Raw genomic sequence first — 19,413 nt, forward strand, 5'->3', positions numbered from 1 at the left:
TCGTTCATTGAAAAAGTTATTCAATCAACGATTGGATAATTATAATGCAGACTATGTGGATATTTTTAAATATTATACCTACACAAAAGATAATGGTTTTTTAATTACTAACAATTAATGGCTAATATGTGGAAGTAATTATTCCTTTAGTTTTGCGCCAGTCATTAAAAGGTTTGTACGCCTTTTCGTACCTCTTTCTTGACTTTGTAGGGAGCGAATATTGCACTACTGCTACATTATAACAACGTCTCGCGTAGGTACTCTTCTTCACTGATGCTTGATGACGTTCATGAACGGACTTGCATCATTAATAACTAGAATATTAATGCTCTTAATATTGTCCCAACGAGATCAGTACAAGAATAACGATGTTGATATGTATTGATCAAAATCCATGTGGTTGCCAAAAATAGATCAAATTCATGTTTTGGTCATTGAGATAATGCTCTTGGTCTTTTTCCCAACGATCTTGGTGCATAAATAACGATTTTGCCGTATTTTCATGAAAATCGATGTGGCCTCAGAAAAATAATAACGTCTTTGGATCACACACATGCGGTTATCAAATGTGCACATGATGTACTCTTTCAGCATCAAAATAATGCATTTGAAAGCTTTTACGACTCCAAAGTTATGTGTAAAGAATAATTTTGGGTACATTTTGCTCTAAAACTTTTGACCTATACCACAGAGAAGAGTTATATTGAATTATTAAGGATCCTCAGGTTCTTTATAGTTTTGTATTGTCGTCCGTCCGTCCGTCTGTGTGCGCTCTAACTCTTTTTAAAAGTGGCCGATTGTGTTGAAATTTGGTGTACGGGTACTTTGGACATTAAGGACGGGCGCTATTGATTTTCAAGAAGCTGGTTCAACAGGAACAAAAGTTATAGGACTTCGAGTGAATGGGGAACAGGAAAAACTGCGGGCTCAATATAATAGAAATCAACATATTTCATTCCCTAGGTCATTTATCGAGTTTGCACTTTCGCTAGATTATTCCCTATGACTCTAGATGTGTAACAATTCAATATAACTTCTCTGTGGTATAGGTCGAAAGCTTTATACATGAATTTAGAGTTTTAAAAAGTTTCAAACGCATTATCTTGATGCTGAAAGCGTACATCACGTGCACATTTGATAATCGCAGGTGTGTGATTCAAAGATGTTAAATTATGTTTCTGAAGCCACATGGATTTTGATCAAAACATGTCAAAATCGTTATTTATGCACCAAGATCGTTGGAAAAAGACCAAGAGCATTATCTCAATGACCAAAACATGAATTTGATATATTTTTGGCGACCACATAGATTTTGATCAAAACATGTCAAAACGTTATTTATGTACCTAGATCATTGGGAACAAGATTAAGAGCATTATCTCAATGTCCAAGACATGAATTTTGTGTATTCTGTAAGATTAAGATAAATTATCATTAAAAGTGATTGTAATACTGAGGATCCTTCGATATTTCGTTGTTTTTCCTGTTCCCGATTCACTCGAAGTCCTATAACTTTTGTTCCTGTTGAACCAGCTTCCTGAAAATCAATAGCGTCCGTCCTTAATGTCCAAAGTACTCGTACACCAAATTTCAACACAATCGGCCACTTTTAAAAAGAGTTAGAGCGCACACGGACGGACGGACGGACGGACGGACTGACGGACGACAATACAAAACTATAAATGATCTGAGGATCCTTAATAATTAATAATTAATATGACAACTACTTCTAGGGGAATGGACCTAGAGTCCTGGAATTTTTTGCAGTAAGTAGCCTATACCTTGAAGGTGTGCCAGACGGCCATCAAATTCGCTGTCTAAAACACCCCCCCCCCCCACGAATTATTTCCTGAGATGCTGTTTTTGAAAGTAAAACGTGCATAGCTTTTACAAACGACAATTTTGATCAAAACATGTCAAAACGTTATTTATGTACCTAGATCATTGGGAACAAGATTAAGAGCATTATCTCAATGTCCAAGACATGAATTTTGTGTATTCTGTAAGATTAAGATAAATTATCATTAAAAGTGATTGTAATACTGAGGATCCTTCGATATTTCGTTGTTTTTCCTGTTCCCGATTCACTCGAAGTCCTATAACTTTTGTTCCTGTTGAACCAGCTTCCTGAAAATCAATAGCGTCCGTCCTTAATGTCCAAAGTACTCGTACACCAAATTTCAACACAATCGGCCACTTTTAAAAAGAGTTAGAGCGCACACGGACGGACGGACGGACGGACGGACTGACGGACGACAATACAAAACTATAAATGATCTGAGGATCCTTAATAATTAATAATTAATATGACAACTACTTCTAGGGGAATGGACCTAGAGTCCTGGAATTTTTTGCAGTAAGTAGCCTATACCTTGAAGGTGTGCCAGACGGCCATCAAATTCGCTGTCTAAAACATTATTTCCTGAGATGCTGTTTTTGAAAGTAAAACGTGCATAGCTTTTACAAACGACAACCAATTGGTCTCAGATTTTGCATACGCATGCCTTTAGATGGGCTAAGTTGAAATTTAGAAAATGGGAGGGGGGTAAACACGTGTTCTACCCTTCATGGTATTCTAATGAAAGGTCTCATCGAAATAAATTGGTTTGTGATCAGGTATATTCCTTTATACCTCAAGAACGGATTGTCGGAAGAGGGTACTCACAAAGGGCTATTGAGACGTCTGCAAGAAATATATCCATTGGTGATGTCAAAACAAAAGCTATTTCGGTTTAAAAAAAATGCGCTTTATCTGCACAAGAGTTGTGCACAATTTATACTTGTTTTTGTTGTCTTGTTAAAATTTGAAAAATTACTTAAAAATATAACTGACGCTGACCGCCCAACACATGTACGATGTACGTTTATACGCTAGCTCTTGGTCTAATAGACCCAGACCGGCCGCAAATGTCGCTAGGTTACTGCTCATTAATATAAAAATATAAGAGGAATATAGAAAAGTGACAAGAATGTTATATACAGGGTGGTGACTTGCGTAACGCATCATAGGGATTTCAATGTAAAATTCATAACAATGCGATTATTGGCTCCCCAAATTATTTTAGAGCAAAAATGTATTAAGGTTTTTTGTAGAAAAAAATTTTTTACGCCAATCAACCGTATTCAATTTCAATTTTTTTCATATAAAGACGGAAAATTGGAAAAATAAAACCCGCATCTTTTTCAATAATCGGTGATGCCATGGAATTTTATAATACAAAAACTACGCCAATATCCGTCATGCCATGGAATGTCTGCTATAAAACAAATCAAATTCTATCAAAAAGTATTATATTTAGAACAGCGAACAGGGCCGGATTGACGGGGGGGGGGGGGGTGTCACACCCCCCCTAACGCGTGACCATAGTCGGCAAAACTTCAGTTAGTCGGCACTCGGCAAATCGCTATTCAAATGAAATTAATTAAATTAATATTGGAAAAAATTGCGTAAAATACGCCGGTAAGCCGGAAAACCGTTTTGTAGCCGCCCCTTCCACGCAAAATGAAGAAATATTGGTTGTTACTCTCATTGATATTACGAGGATGTGGATCCATTACCTTTCATGGTTAAAGGTCGCTTAAAAATGTTCCGCAAATTTTTCTAGCCGTTATGTTTGCATGGGTCTAAAAGTTGCGATAGGGATAGATGGTAGATAAGTATACAGGGTGGTCATTTTTAGCGCCTGACGATGTTCTTATGCTCTTATGTTGAAAACTAATGGTCAAATTGGGGTAAAGTTAAATTTAAAATGCGAATCAATCATTGAAACCACTTGTGGGATATCTCTTTTAGTTTCAATAATTAAAAAGAACTGAATTCTGCGTTTTACTAATTCTGTATTTAAAAAAAACGAGTATACCTATTTATTTATTTATTTATTATACTTCAGAAATGGGTGGTTTAGACTATGACATTATTTTTTGAATTTGTTTTGAACGTAGGGGTCACATTGAATTTTTAGATTTTTTTAATAAAGAATTTACTATGGATTTCTATATTACATTTTAAATATAACACTTAATTATTCAATTGTCAAGAGAGTGTCTTTTAGACAAAAATCGGTTTTGGATAGATTACTACTTTAAACTTAATAATAATATATAATAAAATCTTGCCAAAAGAACGCTTTACTACATATAAAGCAAGCGACATTTTTATTAATTATCTTGATTATAAATGTAAACTACCAAAGCAAATCCGCAAATGAGTTTGGCTGCAATTTCTAAAGCACTGTCGTGAAAATTGAATAATAAGGTATTTTGGTAAAATCAAAGTAGTAAATTAAAAGCTATGGTACGTCAGAGAAAAATAACTCTGATGAAAGTTCATAAGATGAAATTTAGCGACTCTAACGCAAAAAAAAAGTTCTATGCCATTCTGGCCATATTTATCAAATTCCTCTGTAAAGGTCTTCTAAACGTCCCACTTCGACTCGGTTTTCGTGCAAATAGAAATAAAATAGAATCCATATCCATGACAGCCGCGAAAAAAGAGCACTCTGTATAATCACAAATAATAAAATAATAATTATTATTATTACTTTGGTATTTATTATATAGTTTAATTAAAAATCATTTGCGTTCCTCTATGGCGGATAATTGGAATTTGGAAAAATTAGGGTCACAATGGGCAGCGTTAAAATGCCGTCGTTTAATGTTGTACGGTGTATTATTTTGAATTTTTATTGAAGTGGGCATTTTTTATTGCATACACCCCCCTCACTCGGAGCCCCTGACTACGGCCCTGACAGCGAATTCAACATAAAGAAAGACCAAATTACTAAAAACAATTTACAATAAATGTTTGAATAAGTCACCATTAACTGCAAGACAGTAACCAAGTCGATCATAAAACATCCATTTCGAACTGCTGCTAATTGATAACTGGATATCTTTTTGTTTTAGAAAATTCCATGGCATGGCAGATTATTGAAAAAGATGAGGATTTTATTTTTCCAATTTTCCTTCTTTATTATGATTAAATTGAAAACTAATACAGTTGAATGGCGTAAAAAAAATTTTTCTACAAAAAACTTTAATACATTTTTGCTCTAAAATAATTTGGGGAGCCAATAATCGCATGTTACGAATTTTACATTGAAATCCCTATGATGCGTTACGCAAGTCACCACCCGGTATACGTTTTTTGTCGATATAGTTACATATTTATTGATTTTAATGAGATCGTTTTTTCTGAATTCCATATCTTCCAAACAAAGGGGCCCCATGCATTTTTGTGGCCAGGACCCCCAATTGGTTAAAGACGCCTCTGGACTTAGTCTCATTAGGTAGCGTTTCTAAAATTTTGGCCACAATATGTGTGTTGTCTTGGGGGTGTTTAGTCCTCTCTTTATGATCTAATTTTTGTCCTTTTAGAGAAAATTTAAAAAAATGTATTTTCATTTTGGTTCAAGTTTAGATATACATATGTATGTACCTGTCTCCATCGAATTCTAAAACCTTGACATTTACCTATCTCTCAACAGTAGCTATTGTTTATTCTGTGGGTACCTAAAAATAACTATTTTTTCAACTATTAAAATTATACCTATGCTACGAAACTGTACATATGTATATTAGATAACGTAGGAATTTATTCAATTTAGGTACACGGATACTGTTCAACGATTTAACCTCCGTACTTATTTGCAATACGAATCATAATATTGCGCTCCCCAGAATTGCTACCTACTTTGTGGGTGGGTCGCGAGATTGTAATATTTTAGTCGCCTGTCTGACCTTGTAATCCTCTCACAGCAATGATTATTATAAAACCAAAACAATGCTTTTATTACTCAGTCCTTGCTGTACCTGTGTAAAGTATTGTTAAATTAATAATTTGAGAAAGTTATAAATCTTAACTAGGCACAAGATTAATGATTATTATGGTACTGTCGTAACTATGGGTACAGGTGAGGCATAGAAAATTGGACAATAGGGCGATTGTAAAGTTTACATATCAATTTGTTATGAATACATAAACACTCGGAAGTACGTGTACTACGTACATTATTTTAGGTATTAATTTAGCCAGTTTTTCAATAAAATTGGCGACATCGACAAAGTTGAAATCAACGTAATTAATAATAATTTTAGATTTTCTATTTTGCTCAAAGTAATCAAAATCTTCCATCTTTCCATTTTATATAGATCAATAATGGCTATAATTAACAAAAGATTTGTCTATGTATTCCTTGCAAATTTGGCCTGAAACTACCATCAAACATTGTTACATGTTTGTAACACAAAATTGACTATGATTTTCTGCAGTTTATAAGAATTGTAACTGGAAATTAAAATTATAAAGAACATGTCGGTTCTACATTTTCGTGCTGTAGGTATTGGCTACCATTTTAAATGATTCTATCCATGTCCGGATAGCGGTCAAACAAACGCTTACAGCAATGCGACCACTTTTTCAGAATTAACAGTATTTGATTATAACATATTAAGGAAGAGCTAATCTAGGCAGTGGAATTTATACCCTTGACAGGCGCGGCAACTACTTTTAGATACCAAATGGATATATATTAATTGCGAGTTCAATTATACACTAAATTCTATACCTACCGTAGCTTAAATCATCATAAGTCATAATATTAGGCATAAATGAGAGCTTTGTCTGCTTAGCATAGGTACCTATTAATATATTTTGGGAGCTATTAGTTTATTGTATTTTGTATGCCTACTTGATAGTGCGAATCCACCTGTCCAATGAAGTGTACAATTGTACATTCGTGGCATCCATACGTAACCTACATCATCATAATTATCATGGTAGGTATTTATAACAATGCTTAAATGTACAGTGTGAGCAACAATGATTGAAGCGTGCGTCATCACCGCTTGTTCCTATTAATATCAAAACTACCTTCTTTGTATGGAGTTGTATACGAAAATGACGTTCTGCGCTGTCACCGTGCGTCTATTCGTATTTTGTATCAAATCAGCATATGCTATGAGCGGCACATTGCCAATTTAGCTGAAGCGGCACGCTTCAATCTTTGTTGCTCACTCTGTATATCAACTCAAATTTGTTCTGAACCATGTGCGACAAAATTAAATGAATATAAATTATATTTGTGTAATATTAGTAGGTAGTAGGTATTACAATTATTGTCGTTACGACTTACCTATAAAACCATAAACCTTTTATGAACTGAACAAATGCGGAACACGAGTTCAATTTTCTGAAGCTTTAGGGAGTGCTGTCATCGATACTTACAATTTTGTTTTTTACAAACAAAAAACGTACAAAGAAAAATATTTTGCACATTAAAACACAGTCTAACGGAAGTTACAATTGCTGAAAAGAATTTCGGGTTTGGGTATTAAGTTCTTCTTGTGAACTTCTTCGTTTGGAACACCTTTCGTACTTACTTCGCTAGCTCAGATATAAAGGGGTTAAAAATAGGAAAAAATTCCATTAATTTTTCTTTCATTAAAGTTTCATTAATAATTAAACAAACAGTAAGCAATAATTTGGAAAAAATTAAAATTATTCCCATTTTATTAGCAAAATATTCATAAATTTGAATATGTACTCAAGTTTATTGGGCGACAGCGTGCTTTTGAAACAAACCTTTTTACTTCCCATGAATAAGTCATAAACAAGTATAAATTGTGTACAACTCTTGTACAGATAAAGCGCATTTTTTTTTTACCGAAATAGCTTTTGTTTTAACCCTGGTTTTGACATCACCAATGGATATATTTCTTGCAGACGTCTCAATCGCCCTTTGTGAGTACCCTCTTCCGACAATCCGTTCTTGAGGTATAAGGGAATACACCCGATCACGATAAGAGGTCGAGGAGGAGGGCTGTGGTCGGTAGAAATTAATTCGTTTCTTTGAGAACTTTCATTAGAGTACCATGAAGGATAAAATAAGTTCCACTCCCCACCCACGTTTCACCTCCACCCCGTACTTTGATAAGAGGACAGAAAGAAAGGCAGTAAGTTGGTAGAAAACGGTTCCTTTTGTTGAGACCTTTAATTAGAATACAATGAGAGATAAAATTAATTTTTAATCCCCCCCCCCCCCCCCCAGGCTCCGTCGCTCACTGATCTCGAAAAAGAGTCGCACGGGAAAGTTATAGTCTGTACAAACCAATTAATTTCGATGAGACCTTTCCCATCTCAGGAAATAATTCGTGGGGGCGGGGGGGTGGGGGGTGGGGATGAATGAAGCTGATTTTTTTTACAGACTAATGATAGGCACAGCCAATGACTATGAGAGTGTTTCTTTTTTAAATTTTTCCTCTAATTATAAGATATCTTATAATGTTAAGATAATAAGATAATCTTATAATTAAAGAAAAAATTTAAAAACGAAACACCGTTAAGTCATTAGTAGTACCTATCATCAGTCTGTAGAAAAAATCAGCTTCATTCGTCTAACCGTAACCTAGTTATATCCATAGAAAGTTCGTGAAAAACCGACTAAGAATTGTTTTTTTACGGAGTTATCAAATGCGCGTGATTTTTTTCAATATTTTTTTAAGAGCTATTATCAACGTTTTCATTTGGTGTATAACTTATTTTCTCGAAAAACAACCTTTTAGAATTGGTACCGCAAGAAGTACCCGCAGGGCCTTAAGTATTATGACCTGAGGCGGCAGACGATCGATTTTAGCATACTCTGATAGGGCAAAATGGAACTCCATCGGTTAAAATTTTGATCATTCTCGTTCAGTGTATTTCGTGCTAGCTCCCCTACTATCTCCTTTACACATAGGCTCAAACGACCGGTCGCACAACTGACTGAAATTCACAACCCCGCCGCCACTCGCTGAAATATGATATAGAAGTGATGTGGTATGTACTAGCCTATAACTGTATAAATTTACATCTTATCCAACGGGTGAAGGGGAACTGCATTGGCTTGCTCGGCACAAAAATAGGCAACAAACACTGAAACATTTCACGACAATTCATGGATTCTGGATTACGATAGGACGGTAGACACGGTCCACGCGTACCTAGCGCTCAAATTCGGGCCCTTTGTACCACCGATCGCTTTGAAAATTAGTGCACATTTGTTCTTAATATAAGAAAGGTCGGGCCAAAAAGTTACAGCCTTTCAAAAACTAGGTACTCATACCAAAAAAAGGTTTCTTTTACAAAAAAAGGGTTTCTTTTATTTATAAACTTGTAATTGGTTTTACAAGCTATGCTGATCTGGTGGGACAGAATCACCCCCTTAAGATGTGTTGTAACAATTATGTGGGCGTGAAGATGTCGAGGATCGTTCGGTATTTATCAGTCGTATCGGATTTTTCAACTCTGATCCAATACGTAGGTATCTAACAATTTTACTAGAAACTGGTATTATAGTATTAATTTTATTTATGATACCAAATACCAAATTATATATTTTGTTTAAAACAAACATTTAATATCAGTCTCTAGTGAGGAGAGGCTACAATAATTGTTTTACATCGAGGCCCTTGGATTACATGTTGCACTAACGATCTTGTATACGCGTTGAGTGTAGGTACTTAGGCCACTATTACAAACTGCCTGACACTATCTAACCATTAAGCATTTAGGATTGCTCACTCAACAAGGAGCAAAGTCATTCTAATTTTCTTAAAAGTGCGTTCTTTAAATTGTTTCCTGATTATTCTTTTGTTTCCAGATGCGAACCTGGGTGCAAATTACACTTTTAATGGAGATTTGGTGGGTAACTTCTGCAGAAAAATTTGTGCCATGTTTTGAATTATCAAGAGAGCTAAGACTTCCGTGTAAGTGTTCTCTTGGACCAATTGAAGCTGCTTTAGATGGGGATCCTGCTGTTAGCGTGAACTGTGATAAAATTGTATTCCCCGATTTTCCTCCTATTCCATATGGCGCACCAGTGGTTGCTTACAGTCAAAGGTGGGCTGGTTATCAGTCGTTACCTATTCAGGTACAGTCATTACTATAATTTAAACCAAAAAATACTCGTTTTCTTTTTTTAGATTTTTAACACATTAGGACTTCCTCTCAGGAAAGTGGATTTTTCTGGAAATTCTCTAAGAAGACTGACAGAACGACTACTTCAGGGATTGCAAAATTCTCTCGTAGAATTACGATTAGCCGATAATTTATTGGGAGACACATTAAATCCTATATTTTCAAGCAGCGAGTTCCACAGCTTGAAATACCTTCAAATACTTGATCTTAGTAGTAACAGCATAAAAGCTATTGAAGAAGGGATATTTGAAGGGTGTGAAAATCTAAAGGTGAATAAGTAACACTTTCATAAATTTATTATGCAAAGTTACCTACTGCTAAAATTCATATAATTTACCAATTCTACTATAATTACAGGAACTTTACCTGAATCACAACCGTTTCACTTCAATCCCTGTGACATCATTAAATGGGCCCACAGCTCTAAAAGTGTTGGAACTTAGGGGGAACCGAATTGGTAAGTATTTGAATCATCAATACTTTTTTGAGAGGTGCAAACTGTAATAAATGTCTGTTTTAGGAGTTTTGAAAAGAAGAAATTTCCATAACTTAAAATCACTTGAACGGATAGATTTGAGTTACAATTTAATATCAAGCATAGAGGGCGAATCACTGGAAAACTTGGAACACCTGAGAACTTTGAAACTTACACATAACAGACTATCAAAGTTTAATAGTGATGTTTTCCAAGGAGCTTACAACTTGGAGCAATTGGATTTGTCCGAGAACCTCATTACAGAATTTCCAGAAGCAGCGATGAAAGTATTTAATAGATTGAAACATTTAAATTTATCATCAAATTTAATACAAGTACGTAATGAAGCATCACAGGATAATTATTACAGAACATATTTGTAGAATTTGGACAATAATATGTTCAGTTCTTTGGTGCATCTGTATGTCTTGGACGTAAGCCGAAATAACGTTGCGAATATCGTTCCCGGAACGTTCCTAGGATTGAAGCAGTTACGAACTCTAGATATTAGCGTCAATTCTTTAAGAACTGTAAGTTATTTTGAAATATTCCGTTCCTTGAAGCTATTTTTGTAGATTGAAGATGATGCTTTTGAGGGTTTGGATAACTTAGAAACGCTTCGGTTGAAAGACAATAATATCCTTCTAATACCAGCATCGGCTGTAGGACGGCTGCCGCGTCTAACTAATTGGGAATTAGATTACAATCGAGTTGCGGCATTATCAGCAGATATATTCAAGTCGATTGCTGATCAAGTTACAAGATTGGTTATTGCTAAAAATGTAGTACGTGAACTTCCAGCCGCCACATTTCAATATTTCCAACAGTTGCAATACCTGGATTTAACTCGCAATCTGCTAACGACATTAAATTCAGATGCTTTTGTTGGCGTAGAAAACAGTCTCAAACAATTGCACCTGTCCCAAAACAAAATTAGTAGCATATCTGGCTCTCCTTTGATGCTGTACGAGCTGGAAGTGTTAGATATCAGCGACAACCAATTCTCTGATTTACCAAAATCATCATTTAGTCTATTAACAAATTTAAGATTACTAAATATAAGCAGAAGTGGCCACTTTGTAAACATTCCTAACGATCTCTTCCACAAACTTACCGAATTAGAAATAGTTGATTTGAGTCACACAGGATTAAAAGATATAACGGCCCATCTACTTCGCAAATCAATTCGCCTACAACAGGTCTACTTAAACGATAACGAAATCTCGGAAATTCACGAAGATGTGTTTTACAACTTACAAAATCTTACCAAAATAGATTTATCCAACAACAATATCAATAGCATCAAACACGGCGCCTTTGTTAATGTAATGAATCTTCAAACATTATCATTAAAAGGAAACCAACTGAACTCATTTAAAGGGGAGTTTTTCAATACAGGAACAAGTTTAGAAACTTTGGACATATCATACAATCAATTAAGCTACTTATTTCCATCGTCGTTCAGAATACATCCACGCCTAAGAGAACTACATGCGCAGTATAATAAAATTAATTTCTTTCCTGCCGAATTAATTACAACACTACAGTTTCTGGAATATGTTGATCTTTCCTCAAATGAGTTGAAAACGATTGAGGAATTGGACTTCGCTAGGCTTCCAAGGCTACATACTTTGCTAATGGCTGAAAATCAAATAGATTCTATTAGCGAAATGGCTTTTCATAACTCTACACAACTTCAAATGATAGACATCAGCAATAACAAACTCGAAAGGCTCAGCGAGCAAACCTTTGAGGGATTAATTCGTGTTAGTTATCTAAATTTAGAAGGAAATCTATTAAGAGACTTACCAGAAACAATTTTCGAAAGGGCAAAGTTGCAAGTACTGGAAAACATTAATTTAGCAAAGAATTTGTTCGAAACTGCACCTTGGCAGGCTTTAGAACGACAGTACTTCTTCATCTCTTCTGTTGATTTATCTCATAATAAAATTAAGGATATTCCGCCAGACAACAGCATCATGGTCAACATTAAAAAAATCGATTTATCATTTACTCCTCTATCAGAAGACGCAGTAAACAACGTACTTGGAGAGCCAAAGACAGTTCGAGACTTAAACTTAGCAGGAACAAGTATATCGAAGATAATTCAAATGGAGACTCCCTTTTTACATCATTTGAATTTATCTTATAACAACATTAGTGAAATATCAGATAAAGACTTTGAACGAATAACTTTATTAGAAACTTTGGATATCTCTTACAATAGATTAACCAATTTGAGCACAAATTTCTCAAAAATTTGGGCAGTACTGAAAAATTTGCAGTCCCTAGATTTATCTGGAAATCTTCTCACAACAATAGCGCTAGATGATTTTAACGGTTTATCTTCACTACGAAGATTAAACTTACATGATATGGCAGAGTGTCACAGCTTGGAAAAGAAAGCGTTTAAGTCTGTTCCAAACTTAGCCGAACTCAATTTATACAATTTTCCCGTCTTAGGATACCTAGATGTTCACGGACTGTTACAGAATTTACCGTCGCTAGAGAATTTGAATATAGAAATAAAGGACACGACCATAGGAAGCGATCAATTACAACCAATCCTTCATTCACGTTTACGGGTACTGGGATTGAGAGGATTTCGATTGCAAAATATTTTGTCGGGAACACTTTCAGGTGTTAAAGGCGGCCACGTTGCCATTGGTATACAAAACACCTCCATTACGACGTTACCGCCAGCGCTGTTCTTCCCAGTACCTCGATCTTCACGAATCATCTTAGATGTAACGGGAAGCAAATTAACAACTATTAGTCCACAAATGCTAGTTGCCTTGGATGATAGACGCGGGGACTTAAAAATTTTTGGACTTGAAACAAATCCAATTGTGTGTGATTGTAATGCGAGAGCGTTAAGGCGCTGGTTACCAACCCATATGGGTGACATTCAATGTTTCGATCCTTATCATCTGAGAGGGAAATTGCTTGTGGAAACCGGTGATGAAGATTTAACATGTGACCCACGAAAGCAAATCATAGCTCAACCTACAGTGCAACCAAATTCAAAAACTACTCGCTTGATGTCAAAGACGACAGAACCGGAAATAATATGGTCAATAGCTTCCACGGACAAAATAGCACCTAAAGTATTTCCAAAAACTTCAAACAGCAGCTCCTCTTCAGGGAATGATGACACCTTGATTATTGGAATTGTAGGTGGTGTTGTAGCATTTATTGCGATATTAATAATTGTTATATGCATGATACGCTTGCGCACAACAAATAGTCCAGTTGTGGGCATTTTACCCAATGGTGGCCCCATGATAGCGCCTACCCATACTGGCCAGGGAAGTAGCTGCGCATGTAGCGTGAAGGGCGGCCCACCGATGTATACAATCTCCCCCACATTCCAACAGGGCTATGCATCTACACTGCCACATAAATTCAACATGTCAATGCAACCAAATGTTCGATCTGCTTATTCAACAATGGGCCGAATACCATCCTACCAAAGTAATCTTCAATCATACTATGTTGCCTTTCCTCCGGATGAAAAAAGCTATCGATAGCATTGTTTACGATTGTAGTTATGTGTATCAAATGTTGTTTTTTATTTAAGTTATATCTAATATATAAGAAATGTGTGGCAAAAATTTTTACTTTTTATTAAATAATAATAATTGAAATACCCATGTTTGTAATAAATTATCCAGGTATAGTAGAATGGACTGGCAAAAGGCTTCTAGAATAGATTATCGTGTGAACTTTGTTGCTAAAATGTAAAACCTATTTTTTATCGTTCCTAAGACTATTGCAATGCAAAATGACCTGGTCGCCCAAAAATCGTAGAAGGAGGGGAGTGGTGGGAAGCCTTTTTTAAAAAAATGCAATTTTTTTCATCGTTTTTCGGATCTAAAGGTGCGTATTCACCTGCAACAAAATGCCCCGAACGAATCAAATGCGCCGCGCGCGCTAAATAGATTCCGACAAACATTTTGCGGAGGAAATTTGTGCTCTTTGTAGAGTTTGCGGTATTTTCTGCGTTCCCATCAAAATTGGAAAATGTTTGGCGCATTCTATTCTGTTTGTGTCAACGTACTGACGACAAATTTGTTACAGCGCGCGCGGCGCGTTTGGTTTGTTTGGGTCATTTTGTTGCAAGTGAATACGCACCTTACGATAATTCATTTCTCAAATTTACCTGTCCATACGGACACTATAAATATCTTTTTTTAATTTATAAAAATACGGTACTTTGGCAATGGGCCGCAAGACTTTAGGACGCAGACATTAAAACGCCGACATTAGACCGCAAAGGGAATAGATCGCAGACTTTAGGCCGCGGACATTGGGACGCACTTGAACATACAACATGGCGCGAGAGTAGATGTCGGGAAAGTGTGCTCCGTAATACTTTTGTAATTGGATCAATATAAACGAATATATAAATATAAAGTGCATGGTGCCTAATCAGGTGAATTAATATCAAAGTGCCAAACTATCAACGGAAGGTCCAGTCGTTATTAAATTTCGAAAACGGATACACATTCTGTCGCATTTATGTCATACGCGCTGCGTTCTCAAGGTGAAAAGTCAACAATGGCCGATAAACAAACAAGTGAGCCGTCAAATAAGGATATTATGAACTTACTGAGAGACTTCATGCAAACGCAAAAAGCAAGGGAAGAAAATCTTAATCAATCAATAAACTCATGCCACGAAAAATTGGATGCAAACATCGAGGAGCTAAACAAGATTAATAATCGATTAGATTCCTATGCAGAGTCGTTGGTAACACTGAAAAATGAATCCAACGATTTACGACAACGTTTAACGTCTTGTACAAATGAGATGGACAAACTGGAGCAATATACAAGAAGAAACTCATTGGAAATACACGGTATACCCTTCATCAAGGGAGAAGACCCTTATCTCTTAATACAAAAAGTTGCGTCCGCTCTGTCCATAGAAATATCAAAAAATTCCATAGACATCTGCCACAGGTTACCACTGCGCTCATCAGAAGCTACTCAAAAACCGCCAGCCATTATCTGTAAATTCGTTAATCGCTATCTGAAAGAAGACATTCTTGGTAAACGCAAGGTAATGCGTAATCTATCGACAACTGATATCGGGTTCACGACCGCCGATACAATTTACATCAATGAAAACTTGACCACCCATAGACGCCAACTGCTATACAAGGCGCGCCAACTACAAAAGGAGCTTCATTTCAAATTTTTGTGGACTAAAAATGGCAATATCTTTGCACGTAAGGATGAAAAGTCCCCCGTTACCGAAGTCACTGCAGATAGTATTAAACGCATTAAACTCGGAGGCCTGTAAATGATGATATATTATGTGTTCTAGTTGCGTTAATGTTTTTATTGTTAATAATAATTAAGTTATTATTGTACTTTTTCGTGTACCCGTTGTTTATTGTATTTTGTCCTCATATTTTCATATGTCTAGTTTTTTAACCGTTGCTCATTTAAATGCGAGATCGCTAATGTCAAATTTTTTAGATTTAAAGGAAATGCTAACTGCACGTAAATATGATATACTTGCCGTGACAGAAACGTGGTTGACGTCCAAAATACCAACCCATGCTGTGACTATCCCCGGTTACAATTTCATAAGATTGGATAGATCGAGTGAGAATCGAGGCGGAGGTGTAGGTATATACATAAAAAATATTTTCACGTTTTCAGTTATAGGTACAATCATTAAAAACTAATACCCATACTGGCATAGAACAACTGTGGATTAACTTAATGTTATATAACACCAAATTAATAATAGGAGTTATAAATAGAAGGCAAGAATTCCCATGCGCCGGATTTTTTGATGCATTGGAGGAATCTCTCTCTACACTAATGACTTACAGTGAGCACGTGATATATACGGGCGATTTTAACATTGATTACCTAAAAGTTGACGACTATTTAACAAACCAAATGGTTTCATTATTTCATATCTTTGGTCACCAACAAGTAATAAATCAACCTACACGAATAACCAAGACGAGTAATACGCTAATCGACTACATTGTGGTCTCGGAAAACATTAAAGTACAAAATACAGGAACGATTTCTTTGCACGATTTCTCGGACCACCATTTAGTATATTGTAGTGTACTTGTCGATTGTCCCAAAAAGCACAACCCCACCTATTACACGTATAGAGACTACCGTAATTTCAATCTTGACGATTTCGATAGAGATCTTAGAGCTATAAATTGGGAAATTCTGTATGCATTGCCTGATATTGACAACAAAGTAGAGTTTTTGAATACGAATGTGCTAACCCTTTTTGACAAACACGCAGCTCTGCGAACTATAAAAATCACCAAACCCCCTTCTCCGTGGATCACAGATAACATAAAGCTTTTGATATCATTGCGGAATAAAGCGTTAATCAAATTCAAGAAAACAAAAAAGTCTTCTCACTGGGATTATTACAAGCAATTGAGAAATTTCACAACTAACTCCATTAGATTAGAAAAAAAAAGCGTACTTAGAATCGAAACTGAAATACTGCAATGGAAATCCTAAGAGTACGTGGAATAAATTGAAAAAATTAGGCATTACCAGTATTTTAAAAACTAACGAAGTGCCTGTAGACCTTCGTCAAGTAAATAAAATTAATGAGTTTTTCACAAACACCGACGACAATGACAATGTAAAGCTTGATGAACGCAAACTTTTTGCGCACTGTAGTGGTTCTAGAACGCCTACAACTCAATTTAAGTTTACTTTAATCACTGAAACGGACGTTTTGAAAACATTTCTGACTTTAAAATCAAATTCACTTGGGCACGATGGTATCAGTCTAGATATGTGGAAGTTATGTTTACCGTACTTGGCACTACCTATTACTCACATAATAAATTATTGCCTTAGCGAAGGCACCTTTCCAAGCGTGTGGAAAATTGCTAAAATTACCCCACTAGCTAAGGTAAGTAGTCCGAAAGAATTGAAAGACCTAAGGCCTATAAGTATTTTGCCCTGTCTCTCGAAAGTTTTAGAGAAAACCATGGTTGTTCAAATTAGACACTATGTAGATCACGAATGTGTACTTCCACAAATGCAATCGGGATTTAGAGCGGGTTACAGTTGCAATACGGCGCTTGCACATGTGACGGATACCATCATGTCGGCCATAGATAAAAATAAACTTGCCGTTCTAGTGCTTACGGACTACTCAAAGGCCTTTGATACAATTTCTCACAATGTACTCCTGGCGATTCTTGAGCATATAGGTTTTGGTACGATGGCTACAAATTTAATTAGGAATTATATATCGTCACGCTTCCAATGCGTTACCCTTGAACGTGAAATTTCTCACGCGCTACCAGTGACAGTTGGTGTACCTCAAGGTTCTGTCTTAGGGCCCCTTCTATATATAATTTACACATTTGATATTATAAACTCCATCAAATATTGTACATATCATTTATATGCAGATGACACCCAATTATTACATGAATTCTTACCACATGAAACTCAAAATGCTGTATCTAATATTAATGAAGATGTGCAGGACTTGGTGGAAATATCAGAAAGACATGGGCTGAAAATTAATGCACAAAAATGTTACGTGATGTTATTTGGTAGAGTAAAAATTCGCAAACTTATAATTCCTGAAATAAAAATAAAGATTAAAGATACGCCCCTACCGCTTGTCTATAACGCTAAAAACCTGGGATTAATATTGGACACTGATTTAAGATTTAAGAAGCATGTCTCGGAACTTCTTCGCAAAGCCTACTTAAATTTAAAAACTCTGTATAACAATAGACTAATATTAAATCGCAGTTTGAAAATCATGCTTTGTGAGTCATTAGTACTATCACAATATAGTTATTGTGATAATATATACGGCCCATGTTTGGATGCGGTAGACAGTGGAAGAATCCAGCGTATGCAGAATTCTTGCCTACGACTTATATTTGGAATAAGAAAATTTCACCGAATATCACACAAACTAAATGACATTAAATGGTTAAATATGTCTAATTTGAGAAATTATCATACAGCTTGTTTTATCACTTATAATTGCACAAGAGGTTTGTATTTTACCGACAATTCAACTCATGTATAAAAAATCGCATAAGCCGCAGTGCAATTGTCACTTTGACAGCGGCAAAAGTTACCTGCATCTTTTCCAGCGACAAATGCACTATATAGTGGTTTTTTCACTATTCATTTTCGAACCAATTATCGCATTATCCTTTCCCATATGACTAGTTTGACGTCTGTCAATAATTGATTAGTTTCGTGAATTTCTTGTTCGTTAAATTGTCCTGCCGAATTACACTCGAGGTTTGTATTAAACCGAGTAAATTTGGGTTGTTGCAACTCAAATCTGTATCCTTTTAGCCATTGAACTCGAAAAACTGTCAACCTAAAAATGCTCCACCTGCGGTGTCGCATTTTTATTAGTTGACAGTTTTTCTCGTCTAATTGCTAGGCAACAGATTTTCATTACCTAAACAACCCAAATTTACTCGGTAAAATACAAACCTCTTGTGCAATTATAAGTGAGTAAATTTGGGTTGTTTAGGTAATGAAAATCTGTTGCCTAGCAATTAGACGAGAAAAACTGCCAACTAATAAAAATGCGACACCGCAGGTGGAGCATTTTTAGGTTGACAGTTTTTCGAGTTCAATTGCTAAAAGGAAACAGATTTGAATTGCCACAACCCAAATTTACTCGATTTAAATACAAACCTCGAGTGTAATTCGGCAGGACAATTTAACGAACAAGAAATTCACCAAACTAATCAATTATTGACAGACGTCAAACTAGCCATATGGGAAAGGATAATGCGATAATTTGTTCGAAAATGAATAAGTGAAAAAACCACTAGTGCATTTGTCGCTGGAAAAGTTGCAGGTAACTTTTGCCGTTGTCAAAGTGACAATTTCACTGCGGCTTATGCGATTTTTTATACATGAGTTGAATTGTCCATAGAATCATTTGTAACAAAACTCCTGGGTATCTGCATGATAGAATCAAA

General features: G+C 35.7%; 2 protein-coding genes across 2 annotated transcripts; both read left to right on the forward strand.

Annotated features, from left to right (window-relative positions):
- The first annotated feature begins 5,806 nt into the window (after window positions 1-5,806).
- Window positions 5,807-14,088, forward strand: LOC116164369 (protein artichoke). The gene is made up of 7 exons (XM_031478537.1): window positions 5,807-5,912; window positions 9,639-9,908; window positions 9,961-10,224; window positions 10,313-10,412; window positions 10,476-10,765; window positions 10,814-10,960; window positions 11,006-14,088. The coding sequence occupies exons 2-7, from the start codon at window positions 9,639-9,641 to the stop codon at window positions 13,958-13,960; spliced, it is 4,026 nt and encodes a 1,341-aa protein (XP_031334397.1). The 5' UTR covers window positions 5,807-5,912; the 3' UTR covers window positions 13,961-14,088.
- A 902-nt stretch (window positions 14,089-14,990) lies between these two features.
- LOC116164073 lies at window positions 14,991-15,737 on the forward strand. Its single transcript, XM_031478200.1, has one exon. The coding sequence runs from the start codon at window positions 14,991-14,993 to the stop codon at window positions 15,735-15,737; it is 747 nt and encodes a 248-aa protein (XP_031334060.1).
- The last annotated feature ends 3,676 nt before the right edge of the window (window positions 15,738-19,413 follow it).

This window comes from Photinus pyralis, unplaced genomic scaffold (assembly GCF_008802855.1).
Source record: "Photinus pyralis isolate 1611_PpyrPB1 unplaced genomic scaffold, Ppyr1.3 Ppyr1.4_LG2, whole genome shotgun sequence".
NCBI lineage: Eukaryota > Metazoa > Arthropoda > Insecta > Coleoptera > Lampyridae > Photinus > Photinus pyralis.

What these genes read in the sequence shown, in the direction of transcription:
- LOC116164369 (XM_031478537.1), top strand. Translation starts at nt 9,639, where the DNA reads ATGCGAACCTGGGTGCAAATTACACTTTTAATGGAGATTTGGTGGGTA. An exon ending in ATCAGTCGTTACCTATTCAG is followed by an intron (nt 9,909 to 9,960) that starts GTACAGTCATTA and finishes TTCTTTTTTTAG; the next exon opens with ATTTTTAACACATTAGGACT. An exon ending in AAGGGTGTGAAAATCTAAAG is followed by an intron (nt 10,225 to 10,312) that starts GTGAATAAGTAA and finishes CTATAATTACAG; the next exon opens with GAACTTTACCTGAATCACAA.
- LOC116164073 (XM_031478200.1), top strand. Translation starts at nt 14,991, where the DNA reads ATGGCCGATAAACAAACAAGTGAGCCGTCAAATAAGGATATTATGAAC.